Here is a 25,351-nt window from a genome sequence, read left to right as displayed (position 1 = left end):
GGACCCCTGCTGGATTGTGAAGGTACTGCAGGCAAGAGGTCCTTCACAAATAAATAAATAGCTTTTGTTTGAAAAGTTTTAAACCAAGTAAATCATATAGTGTCTATTACCTATTTTGACACTTTTGAATTAAAATGTAATTTTTTAATTACTCATTTATCTGATTTTTTTTAAATCTGAAAACTATGGTATGCCTCATCACTGTTTATGTCTACATTTATTCAGGTAAAAAATGACAGAATTACATGACTGTCTATCCTATTCTGAGGCGAAGTCTCCCGATAGTAGAGAAAAAAATCAGCAAGTGGAGTCCTTATTTAATGTAGTCCAAGTATTTCCACTTAGGCCTCTTAGCTGTGATTAAACCAAGCATGAGTACGAGAATTTAAACCAGTTTGTTTAAAAGCACATCTTCATCGACAGATATCCCCCTAAGAAAAGCTGCACAGAAAACTAAAAATGTTAAAGTTGAAGGAAATGTTTTTGGAGCTTAATCCAGAAAGGAATACAATCCTGGATAGCCCCCCCCCCTCCTCATTTCGGTTATTTCTGTCACAAATAGAAGTCCAGTAATAAACTGAGGAAGGATATTGATCTCCAAGTACATCACTTCCCTCATTTCTCCCTTCATAGGTCATCATCCTGAACCACCCCGGCCAGATCGCCCAGGGTTACGCCCCCGTGCTGGACTGCCACACCGCTCACATCGCCTGCAAATTCAGTGAGCTCAAAGAGAAGATTGACCGTCGTTCTGGCAAGAAGCTTGAGGACAACCCCAAGGCTCTGAAGTCAGGAGATGCCGCCATCATCACCATGGTGCCTGGAAAACCCATGTGTGTCGAGAGCTTCTCCCAGTACCCTCCCCTTGGTGAGTAAAAACGCTGTTTGTCTCGAAGATAATTATGTGTCAGCCTTTCCTTTAAAGCTGCAGTAACAGTGCAGTCGTGGTTAAGATTACTGTGTGCTTGGAATGTTACATCAGGTCGGTTTGTGAGTGTTTCCGTGAATTATTTTGGGTTTTATGGTAATTTTATTATCGAGTGAAATTAATTGAAGCTTCATCATGACAAAGTTTGTGTTTTTGGGGTGCTCATTGTGGCCCAAAAAAAATATTTCAGCACCCTGGGCCTTTAAAGGGGTCACATCCAGCTCCATATTTGAAAGTGTGGTCAGGTTTAACAACATATCTGTGACTTGAGATCATTTAACCTCATGTGATCTGTCATGATTAATAGAATAGAATAGATCTTTATTGTCACTGTTACAAGAACAGTGAAACACAGTTTGGTATCTCTCCGTTAGCAGCATATAGAAAAAAAAACAAAAAGAAAAAAAAGAGAAACAAAAAAAATGGACTTGAAGTTTAAGAGGTGCCTACACAGTGAATGTATGTAACAACGTAAGTGTCTACACAGAAATGTACAAGGTATATACAAGTTATATATGCTATATAAAAGAGCAGGTGCAATATAGGGTGCAATGTGATGGCAGTGAACTTTGAGTAAGAGCTAGGACTAGAGGTAGGAATGCTGGTTGCATTATACTACAATAAATGCAGTTTATAAATACAGTGAAAATGTCCATAAATGTTAACAGCACAGTTAACCGTTAACCTTCAATCAGGGTGGAGGTAGGGCATGTTTCTATTGAGCCTGTTTGTCTTTGACCTGATTGACCTGTAGCGTTTATCAGAGGCCGGGGGGGGGGGGAGTGTCCAGGGTGCGACAGGTCCTTGATGATGATACTGCTTCTCCGCTGAAGTCTGCCAGTATAAATGTCTCTGAAGGGGGTTAGTGAAGTGCCAATTGCCCGCACTGATGCCCTCTCCACCCGCTGCAGTTTTCTCTTGTCCTCCACGGTACAGCAGTTAAACCGGAGCGTACAGCAGTAGGTCAGAAGGTGGTGGAGCGGTAGAAGTTGATTAGCAGTCAGTTTTGGTCTAATTGGGCCCTGATGCAGCTTCCTGACAAAGTACATTCTTTGTTGTGGTTTTCCTACCTGATGGAAAATGTTTGTGGAGCAGGTAATGTTGGCCGAGATATGGACCCCAGGGAACCTAAAGCTTTCTACCCTTTCTATCCCTTCCCATCAATGTAGAGGGCGGAGTGCTCAGATTGCTTTGTTCGTCTGAAGTCGATTACTCCTTGGCCTTGGCTGTGTTCAGATGTAGGTTGTTGTTGTCACCTATTAAATGTTACAGCAAATATTTCTGGCACAACTTCACCTACTTCCAAGGTGCGTGAAGAGGATGAAAAAGTCACAAAGAGGAATGATCTAACCAGCCCTGTTGCAAGACACTTCAATGATAAACATCCAGATTCACCTCTATTCTTTCTAGGCATTGAAGCCATTAAACTAAACCAAAGAGGTGGTAATATTAATTTTATCCAGAAAAAACAGAGAAGCATTTTGGATATTCGGTTTTAAGAGTCTGCAAAACGTCAAAACTGGATTATAGATGGCAGAGAGTTGGTGTCGTAAACCCCCGCCTCTGTTCAAAGATGGTCGCTCACAGTGGACATAGATCGCTTCTTTCACTCCTCTTTCAAACCATCAGTCTTTTCTGTCCAAAATGTGAACATTTGTGTCCTTGAAAGAGTGACCTTTGACCTTTAGATGCAGATGGACAGCCGAGTCTTGTCCCGTGGAGGTGGCTCTTCTATGTTGTGCCATACGAACCTTCACAGACATATTCTTTAATGTAGTTATAACCTGTTATAACTGTTGCTATAACCCATTATGAGACTTAATCAAGCTGTCTTTTGAATTGTGAAGTTCAAACTTAAAAACTTTTTAAGGTTTTGTTTCAAGCCTCTCATTGACTCCTCTCTCCTGTTACTCCCTCTTCCTCTCAGGCCGCTTTGCCGTGCGTGACATGAGGCAGACCGTTGCCGTTGGCGTCATCAAGTCCGTCGAGAAGAAGGTTGCCAGCGGTGGAAAGGTCACCAAGTCCGCACAGAAAGCCGACAAAAAGAAATGAATCCTCGTGCAGGAGGTCCACCGACAAGTCGCGTCTCAGCAGCAGCGGGCCGCCCCATCCTCCCTTCCCCCCTTCCATCCAGCGCCGTCTTCTCTGAGGCAGAGCTCTCTACTCAAGGACTGGCTTATGCTGATTAAAACCCATCGGAAGAGTTTCCGTAGGAAAGGAAGGTTCGTGCCTTCAAGGGAAAACTACCATCATGATTACATTTAAACCAAAACAATAAAAATCTCAAACATTGCCAAATGAAAACGCCTCTTTTGTGTTTATTGACTGCAGACAGTGGCAGCACTGGTTCTTTTATGCACTTTTCTGCTCTACCTGAGCACTCAAACACTTCATACATGCCTCATTCACCCATTCATACCAGCATTTTGCTCTATGCTTCAGTGCTTTCTATCTCCCATTTAGTATCTTGCCAAAAGGATATTTGGCATACAGCGCCGAGCAGAGGGCATCGAGTCAAACAGGTGGTGGGCGGGGTGCAAGGGGTCACCTGTGATGGCCCTGGTTTTCCAGACACAGGAGGATTTGGCGATGGCATCCAGGGGTGACTTAGGCCTCTCAATGATTTCTTGGGTGGTTTTAATTACTCTCAGTGGCAGCAAAAAATACGGACATTCTGTACTTAAGTAGCAGTACAAATGCTACTCATAAAAATACTCCAGTAAAACTTATAGTACTGATTCAAGTACAGGCTCTGAAATGTACTCAAAGTAAGAAATAAAAGTAGCTCTTTGTAGGACGTTTCTATTTTTGTGCAAACTAACTGAACCTTGTGTTATAATTATGATAAAATAATATCAGCAGATGGGAACACAGACTTCAGTCTAACTTTCGTTTATTCTAATTATACTCAGCTTGAATCTGAAGAAAATGAAGGAAACTAAAAACTATGTCTCTATTTTCTGTTCCCTGCTTTGTTTTTGCCTCTAAACAGGAAAATGTGTACAGTCTCAGCAGGTGGGTGAAGCCTAAAATTAGTTGTGATGGCTCTGTGTTGGCAAAAGAATCAGAACTCACAATTTCTATTGAGAAATATTCTTAATGTACAGGCTGTGATCAGCTGACCTGATACTCTTTGTGGATGTACACAACTGAATTCGAACAGATGTCAGCAGATGTGTCATGAGTTGTCCTGGCTGATTTCCATCCTCTGCACTGACAGTACGCTGTTTATGCTGGAATTCAGTCAATCAATCTCAGCATCATCAGGTAAAATTCACATGAATCTCTGCTACACTGGGTGTACTAACTCTGACTGATGAACCACAGCCACTGTGCACCAGTCGCACCCTCATCTTTACTTTTCGAAGTACAGCAAACTAACCTGTTCAACCTGTACTAAATGTAAAGAATTTTCATGTAACTTTAAATAACACAGCTATACCTCGCCTAACCTCTCGTCTTCCTCTCCTCTCCTGTCCTGTCCTGTCTTATCTTCATCTCTGAGTGAAGTTAACTCTCTTTCTTTTCTCTCCCTGTGAAATACAGCAGCTGGACCTTCAGCTAGCAACACATTGTGAGACCAACTGGACACAGTTTAGCCGCTTTTGGGCTTTCTTTCTCTACCAGGGCGTTGGTGTTGTGGGTCCAGGTGAGAATGACAAAAATGTGGGTGCCCAGAAACCTCGAGTGGAGACAGATTCCACCCATTCTCCATTTATAATGAGAGGGGAGTGGACCTGTCTGTGTCTTCTGAAGTTCATGATAAGCTTCAGGTTGTTTTCTGAGCACCAGCAGGACAAGTTCTCTGCTCTCTCATCTCCATCAGAGTATGCAGAGAACAAGAATAAGGATTTATGCCCTATTTATTTCTGCAGTGAATCAAAGGTGACACAGCCTTCACATTTTCTTGAAAATGAAACCAAAAAAATCAGGATATTTCCAGATTGTGCAAGATTACTTGGAACAGTGTTTGGTTGAATGTATGACACATTCTTTCCGCTTAAGTGATCCTGACCTAACACGAGCAGGTAAAAGATAAAAGCCACAAAAACACAAGTAAAGCATTAAACCTCACACTTGATTCATAGAGCCTAAATGCTTCCTGATGTAGTGGTGTCTTTGTGGGAATTCATTGTTGGGCAAACTTGAGCGTAAAAGGTGTGTGAGCACATACCCCAGCTCATTGCGCAACATTTTCCCATCAGGGGTGATGAAGCTGAAAACCGGATCCCAGGTAGGAGGAGGAGGAAGAGGGCTTCATCCCTAGATTCTGCTTCATGATAACTGAAAGAGAAAGTAATCCTAGAGTAGGAAGTAAAACACAACAGTCAGGGCTTAATCTCCATTTGCAGAGGACGCTGCTCAGGTGAGTCAAACCGCTGTCGGATTGTTTCATTTGCTTCTTTTCACATCACAAATCACTCGCTTCGGTGTTTTACGGCAGAGGTCACAGAGCCGCGGCTCTTTCGCCCCTCAGCTGTGGTTTTTGAAAGCCAAAATGATCGGATCCGGGATCCGTGAAGCCGAACTTAATAAAATGTGCGTAAATGATCAGTATTTATTCAGGTTTGGACGTACACGTTTATAAAAGTGTTATACCTGTGGTCGGATCGCTTCGTATTTCTGTGTGGATTGGAGCACGCGCGTAGGAGTCCTTAAACATTACACAGAAATCACTGGTACGCGTGTAACGCTTAGTTTACGCTCGTGGGTCACATTGTACGCATATGCAACCCTTTTCAGTCAAATTTACCTCCATATTTCTTTGGATCTTTGGATCCACTTACGCAATCAGGTTTTCTTAAACATTAACTACACGAACTCCTTCTTAACACTGCTGGCCTGCAGGGATATTAAAGGGACCTCGTACAGCCCTGATGGGGAGGAGCAGTGATGTTCATAAACACAAATAACGCTAACCGGCCCACTGCTACATTTTGTTTATTTGAAAGTTGGGTATTTACCATCTACTAATATAAATTATCATAGAGCTCATTTAATTTCATGAGACGCATACAGCCAAGTTTGATCCAAAGCGTGGCAGACGACTAAAAGTATTGCTCAATAACCTATAAAACATCTCACCTGAGTTTTTTACTGTAAAGAAAATCAAGGTACACGATAAATTAAATAACACACCCTTTAATCAAACGATTCTTTATCAAATTTGATGAACAGCCTGAGATGTAAATCCGTAAAATTACAGAAAAAGCAAAAAGGACTGAGTTTGTCCTCTAACTGAAAAGATGACATTTTCTGTTCATTCACAGAAAATCAGATTCATTTGACTAATCTGAATAAATGGCCACAGACCCACAGCAAACAAAACAAAGCAAAACTGTAATGAAATAGTGAAATAGTGAAAAAAGAGAAACTTTTCTGTAATGAATTGTCACCCTGACAAAAAACAAAACAAAACAAAACAAAACACACCTTAAGTTGTATAGTTTATTATTTCTTTCTTTTACTTAGTTTATTTTATTATGCAAGGCCATGGGTTTTATCTTAGTCAGGAGTTGAATATTTCCCTGCTTCTGCAATTTTCTCATCCATTTATTGCTCCAGAGAAGTCTAGAAGTTCCTTTTACTCATAAACTTTAAAACAAACCGGCCATGACCCTTTGTTTTTTTTACACCCTGTACATTATAAATGTTTTCCTCCCTGCTGACAGCTGAGCTGCTGACATTACATTTCAGCTGGCTTCTGTTTGAATTTTGCTGTACTTTGTTTGGAGGAAGTCTTCTGATATCTGTTAAGTTTTTCACTGTCTCAATGAGAAATTCCTGCTTTTTTGCAGTGGGTAATAAGAAAGAGAATGACGTGTGTATGAATGAAGTGTATGAGAACAGAGCATTGGTAACTTGATTTCAACCAACAGTACAACACTTTGGTGCAGCTTTTACAGTCAGGTGGTGTTAATGAAAGTCCAGCTGACACAAACTCTGGACTCCAGTGAGTCTGACATGTTCATATACCAACTGGGCCCAAAGGGCTCAACTGTCCTGTCAGTTTGTTTAACCAAAGCGTGGAAAGGAGCTGTGAATGTGCAGGATAGCAGCAATGCAGGGTGTGGCCGGATGACTGAAGTGTATGTAGGATGTTGGTCAGGGCTGCAAAAACAACACAACCTTACCATACTGTAATATCATATGGAGTACATCAAAGCCAGCAAAGACTAAGCAAACACTTTTTTTTAGAAACACACAGTCCTAAACTTCAATAATTAAAGACATAAAATCTAACTGTATGATATCTGTTGTAATTTATATAGAATGTATAAATGTTTACCACGTGTTAATAAACCTCTACAATTAGATCAGCAATGTCCAAAGTGTGGGCTGTGGCCCCCTGCTGGGCATTTAAGATGGTGCAGTTGGTCTGCAGAAAAAAACAAAACACAACCATGTAATTTACTATTGTGTAATTAAGATTTACAATTTGAAATGAGTGAGTTAATAAAAAGCTTCATGTTACTTTTTCTGTTCTGACAGATATTTGGTCCTGAACTTGTCTCGGGAAAAACAAGTGTAGCAGCGGTTAGCAGCTGCTGCAGGTAAAGCGTTTAAAGTGTTACTGTCAGCTCCAAAATAAGAAAATTGTCAGAAGATCAAAATGAATCAATGATAACACGAAGAAATAAATGAACAGAGCAGTGGTTAAAGGTTAAAGGTTGGATAGGTTGCAGAAAATTTGCAGATTTTAGAATGGGCAAAGTCAGTGGTGTGTTTCTAATATATTTTTTTACATCTCCCATATTTACGTTTCATAGATTTAATTAAACAGCAGGTTATTTTATCTGTGTTAAAGGCTGAAATAAACGAGTTATGGAGTTAAAGGACAAACAACAACGATCCCCACGTGAGGCACGGGTGGGAGACAGAGTAAAGCCTGTCGCCAGACCAAAAGAGAAGATTCAGCAGCAGCAGTCAGGTGACACTGCCATAATTTTGGGGGCTTTACATGAATCTTTAACGCTCACCTCTCTGCTTTGCCTAAAAAAATATTATCTTTGTCACTTTGCAGAGGAGGGGGAGGTGGCTGAGGAGTCCGCCATCCCCACAGATCTGGAGACCTGGATCAAAAATAATGCCAAAGACCTGAAGATCCGGCTGAAAGACCGTCGCTGGGCTGCTGAGGTGGTCAACGATTTTCGTGAGAATCTGCTGAAATTCCTTAACAATGAACCTTTATTCAAGTCAGCAGAGTGCCTCAACGCCGGCAGCTACTTTGAGAAAGTTAAGGTGAGATCACAGCTTCTGAATTTTAATTCAGACGTGACTATTTTAATGTTTATGTTTTTTAATCCAGTTTTAAGTATTCGTATGTCCTGCATTTGTTCTTATTAAGTTCACCTGTTCATCTGATCTTCTGACTGCCTGAAAAACATCAAATCACGTCATCAAATAACTCTTGATGCACGAGTATCACTTCAGTAGTTTCTAAAACATCTCATAGCACCTTAGTGATTAATATATAATGAAAGCCTTCCTGCACATCCCTTCCCAGTCTCTGCTCCTCCTGATTGATGTGATCTGATCTGACTTTTAATTCATCCTCTGCTCCCAGATCCACATGCCTGATGAGTTTGACATGATGCTGACGTTTCCAGGCAGCCCAAACCTACGCCTCAACCCGATGAAGCTCGACGGGGGTCTCTTCTACCGGCTCGATCTCACCCGGCCCAATCGACAACCCATTAAGGCTTTTCTTCTGGAGAACAGCCTCACCCTCTCGTCGAGCAAGGTCCTGAATGAGATGCATCGCCTGGTCCGCAAATTCCTCAAGACCTACAAAGGTTTTCTGCCTCACCTCTAATCTTATACTTCTGTTTCTCCTGCTGGTCTTCTGGCTTTTCCACCTTTTAATGGCTCAAAACTGTTTAGAGAATTTCCTAAAGTTGTCTTGTCAACAGGTTTTAATTGGGTGGGATCTGATCATGGTTTCATGGGATGTAAAACAGACAACCATATTGGGCTAAATTTGGATCAACTTTTACTAAGCAGAGCCCAGTTTTCACGATTATGAGGCTAAATAAAGGCCAGTCAAACAGGCACAAGAAATGATGTTGTTCGATGCTTGTTAGGATCATTTAAAATCAATACCTAGCCTGAAAAAAGAACCTCTTAACTCATTTGTGCATTACAGAGACATTTTTTAATTAACACTACCCTGATATTTTTTAAACACAGCTGTATCTTAGTCCCCATCAGAGTTATTATAGTGTCATGTTTTCCATTATTTTCATTTTAGTTCAGTTTAGATGCACAGCAGCAAAACTGTGGTTTTATCATTAACAGCACAAGAATGTAACAGTGCAAGCACTGCACAGACAAAACTATCCCAGAGTTTGTGCATATCCATCAAACTCTCTACAGTCAAACTGAACCAAATAAACAAAAAGAGACTAAAGTTGTTATTTTTGCTGATTTTGTAAGTATGCACTATCGTTTCAGTTAGCTTTGCAGTTTTGATTTTGATGTTCGTTAACAAAAAGGTTCATCAACACCAACCCCGAGTCTCCATCGCTAGATTAATAAAGTGAGATTAGAAAGCCCAACATGTTCAGATGCATTTTAATCACAGTGGTACCGGCCTCTTAATGTGCACTCTTCAGAGTGGGATCATTACACAAACAAAAACAGAGTTTTTAACATTTAACCTGTGCCTGTTTTCAGTGCCCGATGAATGCTATCGCTGGGAGGTGAACAGGAAGCGCGTGTACTCTCCGGCTGTCACTTTGTCTCTCTTCAAAACTGACAAGAACAGCGAGGAGCTGATCTCCGTGGACGTGGTTCCTGCGCTCGAGGTAATCACTGAATCTGCTCTGTGGTCATAAATAAGATTACTAAAATCATAATTAAAGGTATGAAGCCTGGATGACCTGTAGTTTTGTCTGAATGGTGCATGATTCACCTTCATCACTTTTGTAACAATGCTCAGTTTGTTTAACTTGGACATAAGAGAAATCCTCACTGCCTTCTTTCTCCTCCCCTCAAAATTACTCATACCCCTTTAAAGCGACGCCGGAAACTATTGGCAAAATAAAACCACACATCTGCATGTATTGTCTGTACTTTAAGGGCTCTGGAAACACTGGGCTCTCCCAGTCTTGTGTTTCTAATGTTTCCCTCTCAGTAACGTATCATTTTTAAGTCTTTTGTCAAACCTATCTTGTGCATCAACTTGTAACTTTTTTTGGTTTGACAGTTTGAGGCTTGTTTTTTTGACTAGTGTCAGTTTCAAAGTTTGCTTCTAAAGTGAGACACAGAGCAGTGAGTTTAAGGTGTTTATTCACTTGCAAGGGAAGAAATGCCATACATATTTATTCTGGGAGCAGATAAGCTTCAAAGAAATCAGTTTAGTTACCACAAGGAACTACAGGAATATTTACTCCTTACCAGACAGCAACAGCACATAACACACCTCAAAATGGATTACAATAATAAACATAGCCCCCAGTATGCACCTACATTTTTTTCCCACTACACAAAGGTCACAAAACTAATTTTGAGGGGATAGAATCACTTGGAAATCTAGCAATGACATCTCCCAAAGGGCAAAACAAAACAGGTATCCCAAAAAAAAGCTTGACAGAGGAATAACAACATCTGGATGCCATTGAAACCCACCAAAAAATAAATATTAAACAGTGAACCGGGACAGTTACATGACACGTGACAAAAGAGTTAACTGTGTTTTGCACCTGCTGCGAGGTAATGTTCCTTCTCGTGTCTGTTTGTAGGTTCAAAGTTGGCCGGCTGCGGTTCGTAATGGCCCGGATGTATCCAACTGGCTGGGAAAGAAAGCTCTTCAAGACATCCGAAGTTTGCCGTGTTATTTTGTACCAAAGAGGCAGAAAGGACGAAACCTCGGCGAGGACGCCAAAGGTGAGAGGAAGCTGACTCCTCTCCAGACCCCAAACTCAGAGAGGCGTTTCTGTGTGGTTTGTTTTAAAAAAGACTGGCAATGCAAAGCACATTCATTTCAGTTCAATTCATTTTTAGTTATATAGAGAAAACAGAGAAAACCAGAACAATCACATGACCCCCTATGAGCAAGATCTTCAACGACAGTGGGAAAGAAAAACTCCCTTTTAACAGGAAGAAACCTCCAGCATAACAGCCTGAGCGTTTGGCTCATGGTGATATAGTGACATAGTGATACATACTCTGACTTATTATGAAACCTTGTCCGTCTTTAACATAAGGTGAAACAGTGACTGAAAAAAGTATCATCCACCATTCATCCTTTCATTTTCTTAACCGCTTAACTCACAGGTGTCAAATTCCAGGCCTCGAGGGCCGGTGTCCTGCAGGTTTTAGATGGATTCTTGATCCATCACAGATGATTTAAATAGCTAAATCACCTCCTCAACATGTCTTCAAGTTCTCCAGAGGCCTGGTAATGAACTAATCATTTGATTTGAGTGTGTGTACCCAGGGTGATATCTAGAACCTGCAGGACACCGGCCCTCGAGGCCTGGAGTTCAACACCCCTGACTTAACTGGACAGTTCAGCTAACGGTAGCTACATGACAGAAAATAAGGAAAAGCCTGATAGATTCACTTCAACAACAGCCAGAAAGTTTAAAAAATTATTATTTTTCTGTAAGATGATACAAATGTTTTGTTTAGGATAAAGGTCGGGGTGTTTCTCAGTGTTTTTCCAGCATTACCTTTAAAGATTCCCATTATGTTGGAAGCTTCTTGAGCTAGGTCCTTCAGTGTTTTGGGGCAAATATCTGGTGCTATGCTTCAGTGACTCTCAGGGGTGGAGCTCATGTTAACAAAATATTTGGGTGTCCAATTTATGACAGCAGGTTTGTATATGTGTAGAAATCCCAGTTTTGCAGGTAGACGACTGTTTTATTTACATCTTCTCATGGACAAGACATATATTAATATTTAAAACAGTCCAAATCGCGTGAATGGTTTCAGAGATATCGAAGTTTGAGTACTGGGGAAAAACAATCAATACATTTTGATCCATCTTCAGTGTATGGGTATGACACCATGAACGAAATCCAAAATAATAACAACAACTAAGAGCAAAGACAAAATATAAAATAAGACAAACTATGACAGGTCATAGATAGGTTTTGAATCTCTGAAGCTTTATTGCACAATAGACAGTGCTCGGTTTTGTTGTGTGCTGTCCGAATACGTGGTGATATTATGTTTTGCATTCCCTCATCAGAGAGCTGGAGGATCTCTTTCTCTCACATTGAGAAGAAAATCATCACGTCTCATGGCAACAAGAAAACCTGCTGTGAGAGTCATGCCACCAAATGCTGCCGGTGAGACATCTTCTCACACAAGATCTGATCATCTTGGAATCACAGGCCGGAGTAAAGCACTGAAGTGTCGACTGTCATTTAGACAGAATCTTAATTGATAGATTTAATTGGTTTGACCACAGTATTCACAGTTGATGATGTTGCTGTGTAAAATGACATAAGTGCAATTACAGATCTTGTGCCATCCTATGCAGTTCTGTTTTAGAGCTACACTTATTATGTTTGTAGAGCATTTTCAATAAGATAATGAACAAATAACTGAGTAATGTAGAGCTGGGATCAGCTCCAGCCTGCCTGTGAGCCTAGACTGTCTAATTGGTTAATGAAGTGGATGACAAATGTCACAGATTTTAAACTTTTGGATTGTGCCTTTCTGCCATATGGGGTTTTTTTTGTTTGTTTTTTTTGCAGAAAGCGGTGCTTAATGCTCCTCAAATCTCTGATTGAGGGTCTAAAACAACGTTTTCCCGAAGAGCTGAATGGCCTCTGTTCGTACCATGGGAAGACCACCTTCCTGCACACCCTGTCCACCAGGTATTCCTCAAAACTCTCGTTACAGGGGTAGGCATAAGGTAGAGCTAACGATGGTTGGCTTGAAGTCCTGATTTCTCCTGACGTATGTGTGGGTGATAAATTCATGTAAAAAAGAAATGTGATGTACTGATGGTAAAACTAGCTTCCAACTCACTTGCTGTTATGTTTTCCCTTTTGTTCTTATATAATATATATATATATATATATATATTATGTATATATATATATATATATAATATTATATATATATATATATATATATATATATATATATATATATATATATATATATATATATATATATATATAATATATATATATATATATATAAAAAACACCCAGCACGCCCCTGCGGGCGGTTTATCCTTCAAGCTCGGGTCCTCTACCAGAGGCCTGGGAGCTTGAGGGTCCTGCGCAGTATCTTAGCTGTTCCCAGGACTGCGCTCTTCTGGACAGAGATCTCCGATGTTATTCCCGGGATCTGCTGGAGCCACTCGCCTAGCTTGGGAGTCACCGCACCTAGTGCTCCGATTACCACGGGGACCACCGTTACCTTCACCCTCCACATCCTCTCGAGCTCTTCTCTGAGCCCTTGGTATTTCTCCAGCTTCTCGTGTTCCTTCTTCCTGATATTGCTGTCATTCGGAACCGCTACATCGATCACTACGGCCGTCTTCTTCTGTTTGTCTACCACCACTATGTCCGGTTGGTTAGCCACCACCATTTTGTCCGTCTGTATCTGGAAGTCCCACAGGATCTTAGCTCGGTCATTCTCCACCACCCTTGGGGGCATCTCCCATTTTGACCTCGGGACTTCCAGGTTATACTCGGCACAGATGTTCCTGTACACTATGCCGGCCACTTGGTTTGGCGTTCCATGTATGCCTTGCCTGCTAGCATCTTGCACCCTGCTGTTATGTGCTGGATTGTCTCTGGGGCATCTTTACACAGCCTGCACCTGGGGTCTTGCCTGGTGTGATAGACCCCAGCCTCTATGGATCTTGTACTCAGAGCTTGTTCTTGTGCTGCCATGATTAGTGCCTCTGTGCTGTCTTTCAGTCCAGCTTTGTCCAGCCACTGGTAGGATTTCTGGATATCAGCCACCTCCTCTATCTGCCGGTGGTACATACCGTGCAGGGGCCTGTCCTTCCATGATGGTTCCTCGTCTCCCTCCTCTTTCTTGGGTTTCTGCTGCCTGAGGTATTCACTGAGCACTCGGTCAGTTGGGGCCATCTTCCCAATGTATTCTTGGATGTTCCTTGTCTCATCCTGGACTGTGGTGCTGACACTCACCAGTCCCCGGCCCCCTTCCTTCCGCTTAGCGTACAGCCTCAGGGTGCTGGACTTGGGGTGAAACCCTCCATGCATGGTAAGGAGCTTTCTTGTCTTTATGTCAGTGGCTTCTATCTCCTCCTTTGGCCAGCCTATTACCCCAGCAGGGTACCTGATCACGGGCAGGGCGTACGTGTTGATGGCCCGGATCTTGTTCTTACCATTCAGCTGACTCCTCAGGACTTGCCTGACCCTCTGCAGGTACTTGGTGGTTGCAGCCTTTCTAGCGGCCTCTTCATGGTTCCCATTTGCCTGCGGGATCCCCAGGTACTTGTAACTGTCCTCTATGTCTGCAATGTTGCCTTCTGGTAGTTCAATCCCCTCAGTTCTGACTACCTTCCCTCTCTTTGTTACCATCCGACTACACTTCTCCAGTCCGAACGACATTCCAATGTCATTGCTGTATAGCCTGGTAGTGTGGATCAGTGAATCGATGTCTCGTTCACTCTTGGCATACAGCTTGATGTCATCCATGTACAGGAGGTGGCTGACAACTGCTCCGTTCCGTAGTCGGTATCCGTAGCCAGTCTTGTTAATGATCTCACTGAGGGGGTTCAGGCCTATGCAGAACAGCAGTGGGGACAGAGCATCTCCTTGGTAGATCCCGCACTTGATGGTGACTTGTGCTATGGGCTTGGAGTTGGCCTCTAGTGTTGTACGCCACATCCCCATTGAGTTCCTGATGAAGGCTCTTAGGGTCCCATTGATCTTGTACAATTCTAGGCATTCCAGTATCCAGCTGTGGGGCATTGAGTCATAGGCCTTCTTGTAATCAATCCAGGCAGTGCACAGGTTGGTCAGTCTGGTCTTGCAGTCTCGGCTGACTGTTCTGTCTACCAGTAGCTGGTGTTTTGCGCCTCTGGTATTCTTGCCAATTCCTTTCTGTGTCCCACTCATGTATTGACCCATGTGCCTGTTCATCTTAGCCGATATGATGCCTGACAGGAGCTTCCATGTAGTACTGAGGCAGGTTATTGGTCGGTAGTTGGAGGGGACCGGTCCCTTCTTGGGGTCCTTGGGGATCAGGACCGTCCGACCTTCGGTTAGCCATTCCGGGTGTCTCTCGTTAACTAGCAGCTGGTTCATTTGTGCTGCCAGACGCTCGTGGAGTGCAGTCAGCTTCTTTAGCCAGTAGGCGTGAACCATGTCGGGCCCTGGTGCTGTCCAACTCTTCATACTGGAGACCCTTTCTTGGATATCTGCCACTGTGATGGTTACTGGACCCTGTTCAGGGAGGTCGCTGTGGTCTGCCCTCAGATCCACTAGCCACTGAGCATTGCCGTTATGGGTTGCGTCCTTCTCCCATATGCTCTTCCAGTATTGCTCCGTCTCCACCTTGGTGGTGCTGTTCTCTTATTATTGTTCCCTTGCCACTGAGAGTACACCTTTGCTGGTTCTGTGGAGAACAGCTGGTTTATTCTCCTGCCTTCTATCTCTCTGGTGTACCTCCTCAAGCGGCTGGCTAAGGCTGTGAGTCTTTGCTTGGCAGTTTCCAAGGCCTCAGGTATGGACAGTTTGCTGTATTTCTTATGCACCTTCTTTGTCGCACCTTTCTGCAACTCCGTTAGTTGGCTAACCTCCCTCCGTGCTACTTTGATCTTGCCCTCTAGCCTCCTTCTCCAGGGAGGGTACTGCCCCTTGTGGCTGTTCAACTTGTAGCCAAGCATCTCACTGATCACTGCTGCCGTATTGTAGATCAGCTTGTTAGTGTCGGTAATCGTGGTTGTAGGTATTGCCCGTAGTGCTGCATTAACATCATCTAGCAGACCTTCTGAGGGTACTTCACGTAATCTTGGTAACCGGCTACGGGGGATCCAGGTTTCAAGCTTGGCCATGATCCTATTTTTCAGGTCAGTTCCTCTCGCACTCAACGATCCTTCTCCTATCGCACTTGGGGCTATGTACCCAATCTCGGGTGGGGGTGATGATATCTCCCCCCTGACCTGGCGTCCTGACTCCTCCTTGCCATAGCATTTGTGTTGTACCTCGTCAATCTCTAGCTGTGAGAGCAGTCCCTTCTTTCGAATGTTGGAACACTGAGCTACTAGTTGTTTCGCCGTCATTGTGGATGTTGGGTATCGAAGAATCCATAGGTCCGTCATCCTATTCATGTAGCCCCTTCCGCCGGGGTTACTTGCGTAGTAGCATTCCAACAACGCCCTGTTTTCATCTCTTGCCCACCGATGCCTTCTTGTTCCAGTAGCCCACTTTTCGTCAGGGTGCCCTGGTTCCTCAACACCTGACGCGGACCTTGTTGATCCGGGCGACGTCCGAGCCGGCATGCCTTCATATTTATCTGTCTCGCTCATGTCTGCGGTAGGCTCGCTTAGCATAGGGGGTCTAGCCTTAGGACCCTTACTGGATACAGACGCCCCAGGCAGGAATCGAACTTGCGATCCTCTGCTCCAAAGGCGTGTAGTCTAACCACTACGCTATCCAGCTGCTACACTACGCTATCCAGTGTAATATGTATTATATATATATATATATATATATATATATATTATATATATATATATATATATATATATATATATATATATATATATATATATATGTATGTGTATATATAGTATATATATATATATAATATATATATATATATATATATATATTATATATATATATATTATATATATATCATACATATATATATATATAATATATATATATATATATATATATATATAAATATATATATATAAATTAAAAATTTTGTATTGTTCATACATATGCGTACCGAACCGAAAGCACTGTATCGAAGGTTCAATATCGATAGGAGTATCGTTGCACCCCTAATATATATCTATATCTACATATAGATAGATAGATAGATAGATAGATAGATAGATAGATAGATAGATAGATAGATAGATAGATAGATAGATAGATAGATATCTCAACCTTGTTTGAAATTGAATTGTTCAAACATAAATGAATTTACTAATCTCTAAATAAATTAAAGAACTACAAAATGAATTCCTAAATGAATTTGCTAATGCATATTTTCTTGCACAAGTCATTGTTGAGGCACAAAATCAGCATCTGCAACAGATTATGTTCCCAGCTGTGAGAAGCTCCACCCACCTCCTGTTCAAACCTTCTGTTAGTAAGGGACAGCCAATCAAAAGAAGGTCTAATGCAGTGGTTCCCAAACTGTGCAGTGGCTCCTCTAGTGGCACACGAAGCCACTGCCAATGGGTTGCAGACATACATGCCAATAATGGAAAGAAGTTGAATACAATAATAACATTTTTATTTTTTTTAATTTTTTTAGGGAAAATAAGTAGAGTATTTGATGCTAGTGCATTGATCTTTATTTAACTAAAGTTCAGCTTGGTCCCTGGTTTTGTTGTGAAAAACAAAATAAAAGACAAAATTGTTGCATGTGGGGAATTAATCGTGGCTCAGGGTCCAAAGCTACCCTATTAGACTCCAAGAATAAACAATATGTAAAGATTAGCACAATCGTTTCCTTTCAGTTGAATAACAAGCAAAACATTTCCTATTTAAATCTCTGCAAAATATTACAAGTAAATATAACAAAGTATATTTATGCTTATTACTAATTATAATGATAAGAATGAGTGACCTGTAATCTGCCCACAAATTGATATGACTCTTAACTTACATACGTGATTTCTCTGATGTTTTCCTCCCTGCATCCTGTCTTTCAGGTATGACGATGCCAAATGGAACCCTCAGCACCTTTCTGTCTGCTTCCTGTATCTTGTCCGGGCGCTGGAGGACTATGCGAGCAGAGGCAACCTCCCTCACTTCTTTGCTCCCGAATGCAACCTCTTCTCGCCGTCCTCCTTCTCTCGTAAAGCTCTGGCTTTCCTCGTCAATGCCCTGAAGGAGCAGAGGAGGGAGGGCCTGCCCCTTCTGAAGCCTCCAGCTCTGGTGCCACCTCTGATGCCACCTCTGATGCCCAGGGAAGATTTAGATGAAACATGCAATGAGACGTTTGAGGAAAGGTCCTTCGTACTGGTTCACTTTGTGGACGCAGCACTGATAAATAAACTGGGTGTAGCATTTACTGTCCTGGTGGGTTATGCCTTCTATATCCTGTTATCTTGTTAAGTAATGAGAAATGTGAAGTATGATGCTGATTAAGTGAAAGCCTGTGACCAAAAACTGATTTCAGACATTTCAAGTGAAATCAAATGAACGTTATTGTAGATTGTTTGATGTTATGAAGTAGTTATAAAAAAAAACATTTTACATCCTGATATTTTCTTTACTTAATATTAGCATTAAACTTCCAGGTGGACCTATAGTGCATGTCGTAGAGCTATTCCATGGCAGCCTTTCGATCCATGAAATAGTTCATTGATGTCATTAAAGGTTAGGTTGTGTTCACATTATTTACCATTATTATTATTATTGTTGTTGTTGTTGTTGTTATTTGCCGTTCCCTCACTTTTTCTATCTATGTAGAATTTTAAATCTTTTTGGAATATTGTGTTTTTGTGAAAATCAGATTGAATGTGACTTCCTTGCAACCTAAAAAAAAATGTAATAAATGTATTTTATAGAAAGGTATTTAAAGTGTAATAAAGGAAAATGATAATAATAATAAAATACAAAAACATTAGTTTGTGTTTTTTTGTGTGCGTGTGGCTCAATTCACCATTTTAAATGTTGTGTTTTTGAAAAATTAAGTGTAACATGACTCAGCTTCATAAACAAAAATATTAATAGATCAAAAAGGGAAACTCATCCAACAGCTTTTCCATTAGGTGTAATTATTGCTCAATTAAATAGCAATATATAGAAAAGATAATACATTGGACGATAATTATTGTAATTTTTTAATTAAATTGTCTTGCTTTCACAAATAATTATAAAAGAAATGAGGACGGCTTGCTTCGTCTTGAAATTGTTTTGTCTGGTAAAAACTCTGAAGACAAAAATAGATTTAATCAACATATATTTAATTAATTAATCCTGTAAACAGATATTTACAGGATGGTAGTGAGACCTGCTAGTGTTTGTTTGGAAAGGGTGGCTCTAAAAAAAGACAGGAGGCCGAGCAGGAAGGCACAGAGTAGAAGATGTTAATATTTCACTGGGAATGACCTGAATGGACAACATAAGAACTGAGTGCATCAGCAACACAGCTCAGGTTGAGCGGTTAGAGAAGCGAGGCTGAGGTGGTCTGGACATGTGCAGAGGAAGGATAGTGGATATACTGGACAGAAGATGTTGAATATGGAGCTGCCAGGCAGGAAGGAAAGAGGAAGAGGAGGTTCGTGGATGCAGCGAGGAAGGTGGTCGAGAGGGTTAGTGTGACAGAAGAGGATGTTAGAGGCAGGGTGAGATGGAGGCTGATGATCTGCTTTGGTAACCCCTAAAGGAAATAGATTGAAAAGACATAGTAGTTAACGGTGATACAGAAGAAATACACACGAGCATCTTTCAATAAACTTGATACACCTGGCAGCCAGCATAAATGCCTCCTCCTGCCTATTAGCGCAGTTATGTTGAATTTTGAAGCATTGCTTAAATTATAGTGGGAAACAGGGCAAAAAAAGTACTGTGTGTTAATTTATCAGTCAAAACTGCTGATTTTACCTTCAAAAGAAAAAAGTTAAAAACTTTCTTTTATGACGTGTAATATTTTAGCTCTATTGTCATTTTAACTTTATGATATCTTTTTAACTTTATTTATTTTTGTTGTTGTTGTTGTTGATGTTTTTAGCTGTTATTATTATTTTACGTTACACGGAACCTTGGCTCTCCCCATCGATGTTTCCTCAAACCGCGTTTCGGTGAACCCATGACTATAAATATACGTCGCCGGAAACGAAACGCCCTCTTTTAGTGATCCAACATGGCGGTGAGTATCGTCTCACGTCGTACTGTGGCGATGAAATGTGAAGTTACGGTTAAAATCTGCAGTCATCGGAGCAGCAGGCTCATCCTGATGGCTGATCCGTGAACAGAGCCATAGACCTCACTGTGGTCGATCACACTGGGGTCGTATTTGTACATAAAAGTTGGAGAAAAGTGATTAAAAGTAGGAAAGCGAGTAATGCTAACCAGCTAGCCGCTAACAGACTCTGTGAACCCGTGCGCTTCCGCTATTAAAGTTCAGATTGCAGAGACGTTCAGGCCGCTTTTTGAGCGTGTCGTTATTTAATCGAGGTGTTTTAGGCAGTTTAACGGGGTTGCCAAAAGTCCGGACGTGTATGATTCTTGTGTCAGTGCTAACAGTAGCATTAGCAGCGGGGATATGTACGGACATGTTCTCCGGCCGGCATGTGTTGATCTCAGGCTGAAGTAGATCAGATCATTGACAGGACGTAAGAGACTGAAGGAATAAACTGAAGCTCGAGTTAGGCTGGTTTGTTAGCGGAACAGGAGCAGCTAAGATGGTGTGAGGACTTTGGATGATGGTGGTTTTGTCATGTTTTATATTTTTGAGTTGCTGATCCTATGTGTTGTTCCCTTTCAGGACCAGGGTGAGAAGAAGGAGAACCCCATGCGAGAGGTCCGCATTCGCAAGCTCTGCTTGAACATCTGCGTGGGAGAGAGCGGAGACAGACTGACCAGAGCTGCCAAGGTGCTGGAGCAGCTCACGGGGCAGACCCCCGTCTTCTCCAAGGGTAGGTGTCTGTCTCACTTCAGCAAACAACACAACTTTGTCACTGTTACACAGTACAACCAGGTTCAAAGGTAAAGTCCGTGTGTATATGATAAAGGACAGTGCAAATATACAACACAAGAGTGCCATATGGACAGGTGAGGGTAAGACCAAACAGAATCTAAGCTATTGGGATGAAACGGTCTCTGAGGCCTGAGTTGTGAGTATTGTGAGTATTGAAGACTGTAGCATTGCCATTATTTGTATTTTACTTTGAAAACTCACTTGCCAATGGCCTTTCTTGGACTTGCGTACCTCCTGACAGGAGAATGGTGACTGTAGTCCTCGTTTGGCACACCGGTACATTAGTGATATTGTTGCCTGTTGCAGGTTCTAGTCGGGTCCTCCTGCATAGAAAAACAAAGTTTTCACTTTCTAGCTGTGGTTTAGTCTTAGTTATTAGTTGTACTGTAATAAAATATGCATAATTCACTGACTTCTGCAACTGGTGCTGATGAGTGAGGGCAACAAGCCAGCAAATCTGTGGTAACGGCTCCAGGTTATGTTTCTGTTCTCGGTTGAGTTTAAGCCTGTTTCTTAAAGTCAAGAAAACTTCTTTGAAAAGTCTATTTTACTGTTAAAAAACAAAAATGATCACCAGACTTTTTCAAATCCTAAAGTCAAATGTAAGCAGCTGAACAGAGGTTATGAGTAACCGCAGCACACATCCCGCCTTGTGTTTGATGGGCCAGTAGCAGCTCAACTTTTTAAACTACTTCCTGTAGCCCTTTGCTATGTGTCTGATCTTAAATGTGCACCTAATGGACTGCATTTTGGAAATATTTCACTCCACTTCGTGCCGTTATGGGGACTTAAAGGTTGTTTTTGTTTCCTCCTCCTGCAGCCCGCTACACTGTGAGATCCTTCGGTATTCGCAGAAATGAAAAGATTGCTGTCCACTGCACCGTCCGTGGAGCCAAAGCAGAGGAAATCCTGGAGAAGGGACTCAAGGTCTGTGTCTCCATGTCATGTTTTACCTGCGTCCATGTGATCTTTTTCCACTTTTCAGCCCTTGGTGTCGCTTACCCAGACTGATAAATGTTAAGGTTTTATATTGTAGTGTTTAAAATTTGAGTAAAACTTAAAATCATAGAAAACTTTTCAATAAAAAATTCATCGTTCTTCACGAAAAAAAATTGTATTAATGTAGAGTTATTCAAATTGACGTGAATATTCAGATTTGCTGTCGTGTTTTGGGGGAATTTTCTTGTGCTGTTGCTGTAAATCAGTTCTCCTCTGCTGCTTCCAGGTGCGTGAGTACGAGTTGAGAAAGAACAACTTCTCCGACACCGGAAACTTTGGCTTCGGCATCCAGGAGCACATCGATCTGGGCATCAAGTACGACCCCAGCATCGGCATCTACGGTCTGGACTTCTATGTGGTGAGGAAGACTCAAATGCCTTTAAGAGTAGATAATTGTAGCGCTTATGGTTGGACTTGGTGGGTCAGTAACGGCTACTTGTCTCCTTTTGCTTTGATTGTCCGTGTGTGGGTGGTTGGTGCTGTTTGGACCTGTCATTGAAGGTTTTTGAGGGTTTTATGGTTTTAGATGACACTAAGACAACAAATCATAATAAATACAATGTAACGGGGATTTATTTGACTCGTTTAATCCTCGGAGCAGCGTCCTGCAGTAGGTTTGTCTCAAGTGCTTATGTTTAGCAGTGTTTTATATTCATGTCAGTTCATTTGATGCCATCATTGTAGTGTGGCTTTTGCAGTGAGGCACAGAGCTGCCTGTGTTTCAGCAAAGACTTTATTCTGATGTTGTCCTTTATTTATTTATTTTGCTCATTTTATAACCACAAAAAATATTTTAAGCTTGACTAAATTAAATCAGTGAGGGGGAACAAAAGTTCTTTACCTTTTAAAACCGAAACCTAAAAAAGTTAGCGTGAAAAAATAGCATACAGCTTGACAGGTTTTGCTGTATAATAAAATAAATGAGAATTAAAGTCTTCAGGGCTGCGATACGCAGATTTTCAGCCTTTTTTTTTTTTTCTTAGTACTTTTAATGTAAATCCAATTTTCCAAAAATACCAGGAAACTGACTGAGGAAGGCGATTGTTTTGAAATCCCAAATCAGGAAATCGACAGGACTTCAGTATGAATTTATACACAGTGTAACAAACAGCGCAGTCACACAAATATAAGTGCTGGAAATGGTGTAGACTTCATCGTACTCTCTACACAGAACACGTTCATTTAAATTGAGCTTTAGACCTCCCACCAGAGGAGGTGAGCAAAGACACGAAGAGAAAGTTGATTTTTAACAAAACGAGACGTCCTTTCAGCCTAGTTTAATTTTAATGTGGTGACAGCTGAATGTGAAGTGCGGTGCAGCTGCATAGACTGTCATTATAAACCCACTCACAGCTGCATGCTGTTAACTCGGATGTAACGTCTGATTTAAAAATCGCACACAAAGCTGATCGTCTTTAACTGAAGCAGTACATAAAAAGTTAACCTCTGCTTTAATGGAGTTTACTTTCTCCTATTGAAGTCGTGCACTGTGCAGCCAATATTTGCTAATGTTTTTGTAACATTCATAAGTATTAAATGATTGTTTTTAATTTCATAAGCGAATCAAGTTTTGAAAACTGTTTTGGGGGCTGTACTGAGGTCAAAGCTTTGGCTTCACAGACGCTCATTCATGCTGCTCGGAGCCTTTTCTGAAGCGCTCTCTCCTGTTTGTTGCGTTCAGGTTCTGGGCAGACCCGGCTTCAGCATCGCCGACAAGAAGCGGAAAAGGGGCCGCATCGGTTTCAAGCACCGCATCCGCAAAGAGGAGTCCATGCGCTGGTTCCAGCAGAAAGTGAGTGCACAGATCCTGATTGCTGCCAGATTACGTGTCCTTTATGGAAGAATTACCCTCTGCAGGGCAACACTTCACCACCAGGGGGCAGAGTTTCCCACTGGGTGTGCTGCTCATTTCCTGTAGAGGCTTGACCTTTTTATAAGACCACTGTTAAGAACGAGAATGTGCTGTTAGTGACCTGCATGAGTGAAGGTTGGGTTGATTTGGTCATAGCAGGTGCTTCTTTACATTTTTTTTTTAATAGCTGACATTAATTTTTGAAGTTTTTAAACAGTTTCAAAAGAAAGAAATTTAGAAAACGCTCCTTTAAAAGCGACAAAGAGGAGGAACAGGATGTTTGACTCAGTTTGAGTGTCATAAACCTTTCAAAGCTCAAATGTTGACCAAATGTTAAACCTTTATTTTGAAGGGGAAACCCTGATATTTGTTGAACTTCTAAATCAAGTTAAATGCTGAACATGTATCATAAGATTTGGTGGATAATTTGCTGAAAAGTAGCACCTTTGAATCAGAGGAGCCTGATTTTATTATTTAGAATTATTGAAAAGGGGATTTAAACTATTTTTAAAAGTTTTGCAGCTCATTAAAAATTCACGTCCTTTTTGAGTGAAATGGTTTGAAAATTCAAATTCCTTCACGTGTAACCTCTCATTCTCGTCTCCTCTCTTTCAGTACGATGGCATCATCCTCCCCGGCAAGTAAAGGACCACCTTTTGATCTTGTTTGTAACAAAGTAATAAAATGGAAAAAATAAGTTTTTGTCTCGTGTTTTTTATTTCTCAGATCTTTTAATTGATTGTGGGAGGGGAAAAAAACTGACATGCAGAAATGTTGTGCCGATTATGAGGGAAAAATTTAAGTGTTAATTTCTGAAATGCAGCAGCATTAATTTTACTTGCGTACAGTAGTACTTTAATGTGCTCACTTTAAATGCAAACATGTTTAAAACTGGAATAAAATTCTGATAAAAGTACTAACATCCTTCAGTTTATCAACATTCGAGGTAATCTGATTTCAGAGTTGCAGTTTCATTATTTTGCTAATAGTTTTTATTATTATTTAAGCTTTATTTATGCAGGTGGTCCCATTGAGACTCAGTGTCTCATTTACAAGACATTAAAATTGAACAATAAAATGAGATCTGCTTAACATTCTCACAGCAGTAGAAGAACATGAAACTGCTTAAAGGCAACTTCTTTAAAATACTAGAGGAGTTACAGTTTAAATGTACCCCTGCTGTGACACCAGCAATAATTCACGTCATGCAATAGACACATTAATAAAGAAATAAACATAATGCATGTTCTGCAAAATGAGTCTTTAAGATAAATCACATGCTAAAGAAAACGATCCTCACTGTGTAACAGGAAGTGTTGAGATGGTTGAGAAGCAGAAACCATGGCAACAAAAGACAACCCTTCACTTTGCAGAGCTCAGGCAGCGCTCTTCCTGTTTCTCCAAGCACAGAGGAGCAGGTACAACTCCTGCTGGATTAGTGGGTGGATCCACGAAGGTTTATGCTTCATAACTGATCGTGATCAAAGACACTTGACTTGAGTAGGATTGTGATTTATCCTTAAAGCTTTAAATGCCTGCAAAATACTCAGTACGATTTCCAGGCTCCTGCACAGTGCCATGTTGCATGTGATAAACCTGTGTTTTTGCACATGATAAATATATATTTATGCCCAAAATGCTGACTTATTTGATTGTGTAAATTCTTCATGTAACTCTTTTACACAAGTGTGATGTAAAATGTAAATTAAAAAGGAATCTGGTCAAATAAAATTTAA

At 41.2% G+C, this 25,351-nt stretch overlaps 3 protein-coding genes across 4 annotated transcripts in view; all 3 read left to right on the top strand.

Annotated features, from left to right (window-relative positions):
* LOC102296947 (elongation factor 1-alpha) overlaps positions 1-3,232 on the top strand; it is a gene marked incomplete in the record, with an annotated part of 9,183 nt that extends 5,951 nt beyond the window's left edge. The window contains 2 exon segments of the mRNA XM_014339601.2: positions 634-868; positions 2,856-3,232. Of these exon segments, the coding sequence (XP_014195087.1) occupies positions 634-868; positions 2,856-2,980 (360 nt within the window).
* A 1,921-nt stretch (positions 3,233-5,153) lies between these two features.
* LOC102291906 (cyclic GMP-AMP synthase) lies at positions 5,154-18,647 on the top strand. 2 transcript variants are annotated; one of them, XM_005940952.3, is made up of 10 exons: positions 5,154-5,294; positions 7,421-7,482; positions 7,737-7,859; positions 7,953-8,170; positions 8,496-8,724; positions 9,605-9,735; positions 10,672-10,816; positions 12,126-12,225; positions 12,637-12,759; positions 17,769-18,647. In XM_005940952.3, the coding sequence occupies exons 3-10, from the start codon at positions 7,754-7,756 to the stop codon at positions 18,172-18,174; spliced, it is 1,458 nt and encodes a 485-aa protein (XP_005941014.1). In that variant the 5' UTR covers positions 5,154-5,294; positions 7,421-7,482; positions 7,737-7,753; the 3' UTR covers positions 18,175-18,647. The 2 variants fall into 2 exon arrangements, with proteins under 2 accessions (XP_005941014.1, XP_005941013.1); XM_005940951.3 differs by lacking the exon at positions 7,421-7,482.
* A 1,265-nt stretch (positions 18,648-19,912) lies between these two features.
* On the top strand, positions 19,913-24,312 carry rpl11 (ribosomal protein L11). Its single transcript, XM_005940949.2, has 6 exons — positions 19,913-19,933; positions 20,552-20,702; positions 21,585-21,691; positions 21,990-22,121; positions 23,445-23,555; positions 24,231-24,312. Exons 1-6 carry the CDS (start codon positions 19,928-19,930, stop codon positions 24,258-24,260), a joined length of 537 nt encoding a protein of 178 aa, XP_005941011.1. The 5' UTR covers positions 19,913-19,927; the 3' UTR covers positions 24,261-24,312.
* The last annotated feature ends 1,039 nt before the right edge of the window (positions 24,313-25,351 follow it).

The sequence above is a fragment of the Haplochromis burtoni genome, unplaced genomic scaffold, assembly GCF_018398535.1.
Source record: "Haplochromis burtoni strain Fernald_Lab_line unplaced genomic scaffold, NCSU_Asbu1 Contig_171, whole genome shotgun sequence".
Taxonomy (NCBI): Eukaryota; Metazoa; Chordata; class Actinopteri; order Cichliformes; family Cichlidae; genus Haplochromis; species Haplochromis burtoni.
Note: the sequence above shows the minus strand (reverse complement) of the source record. Positions and strands in the feature narration are given on the sequence as shown.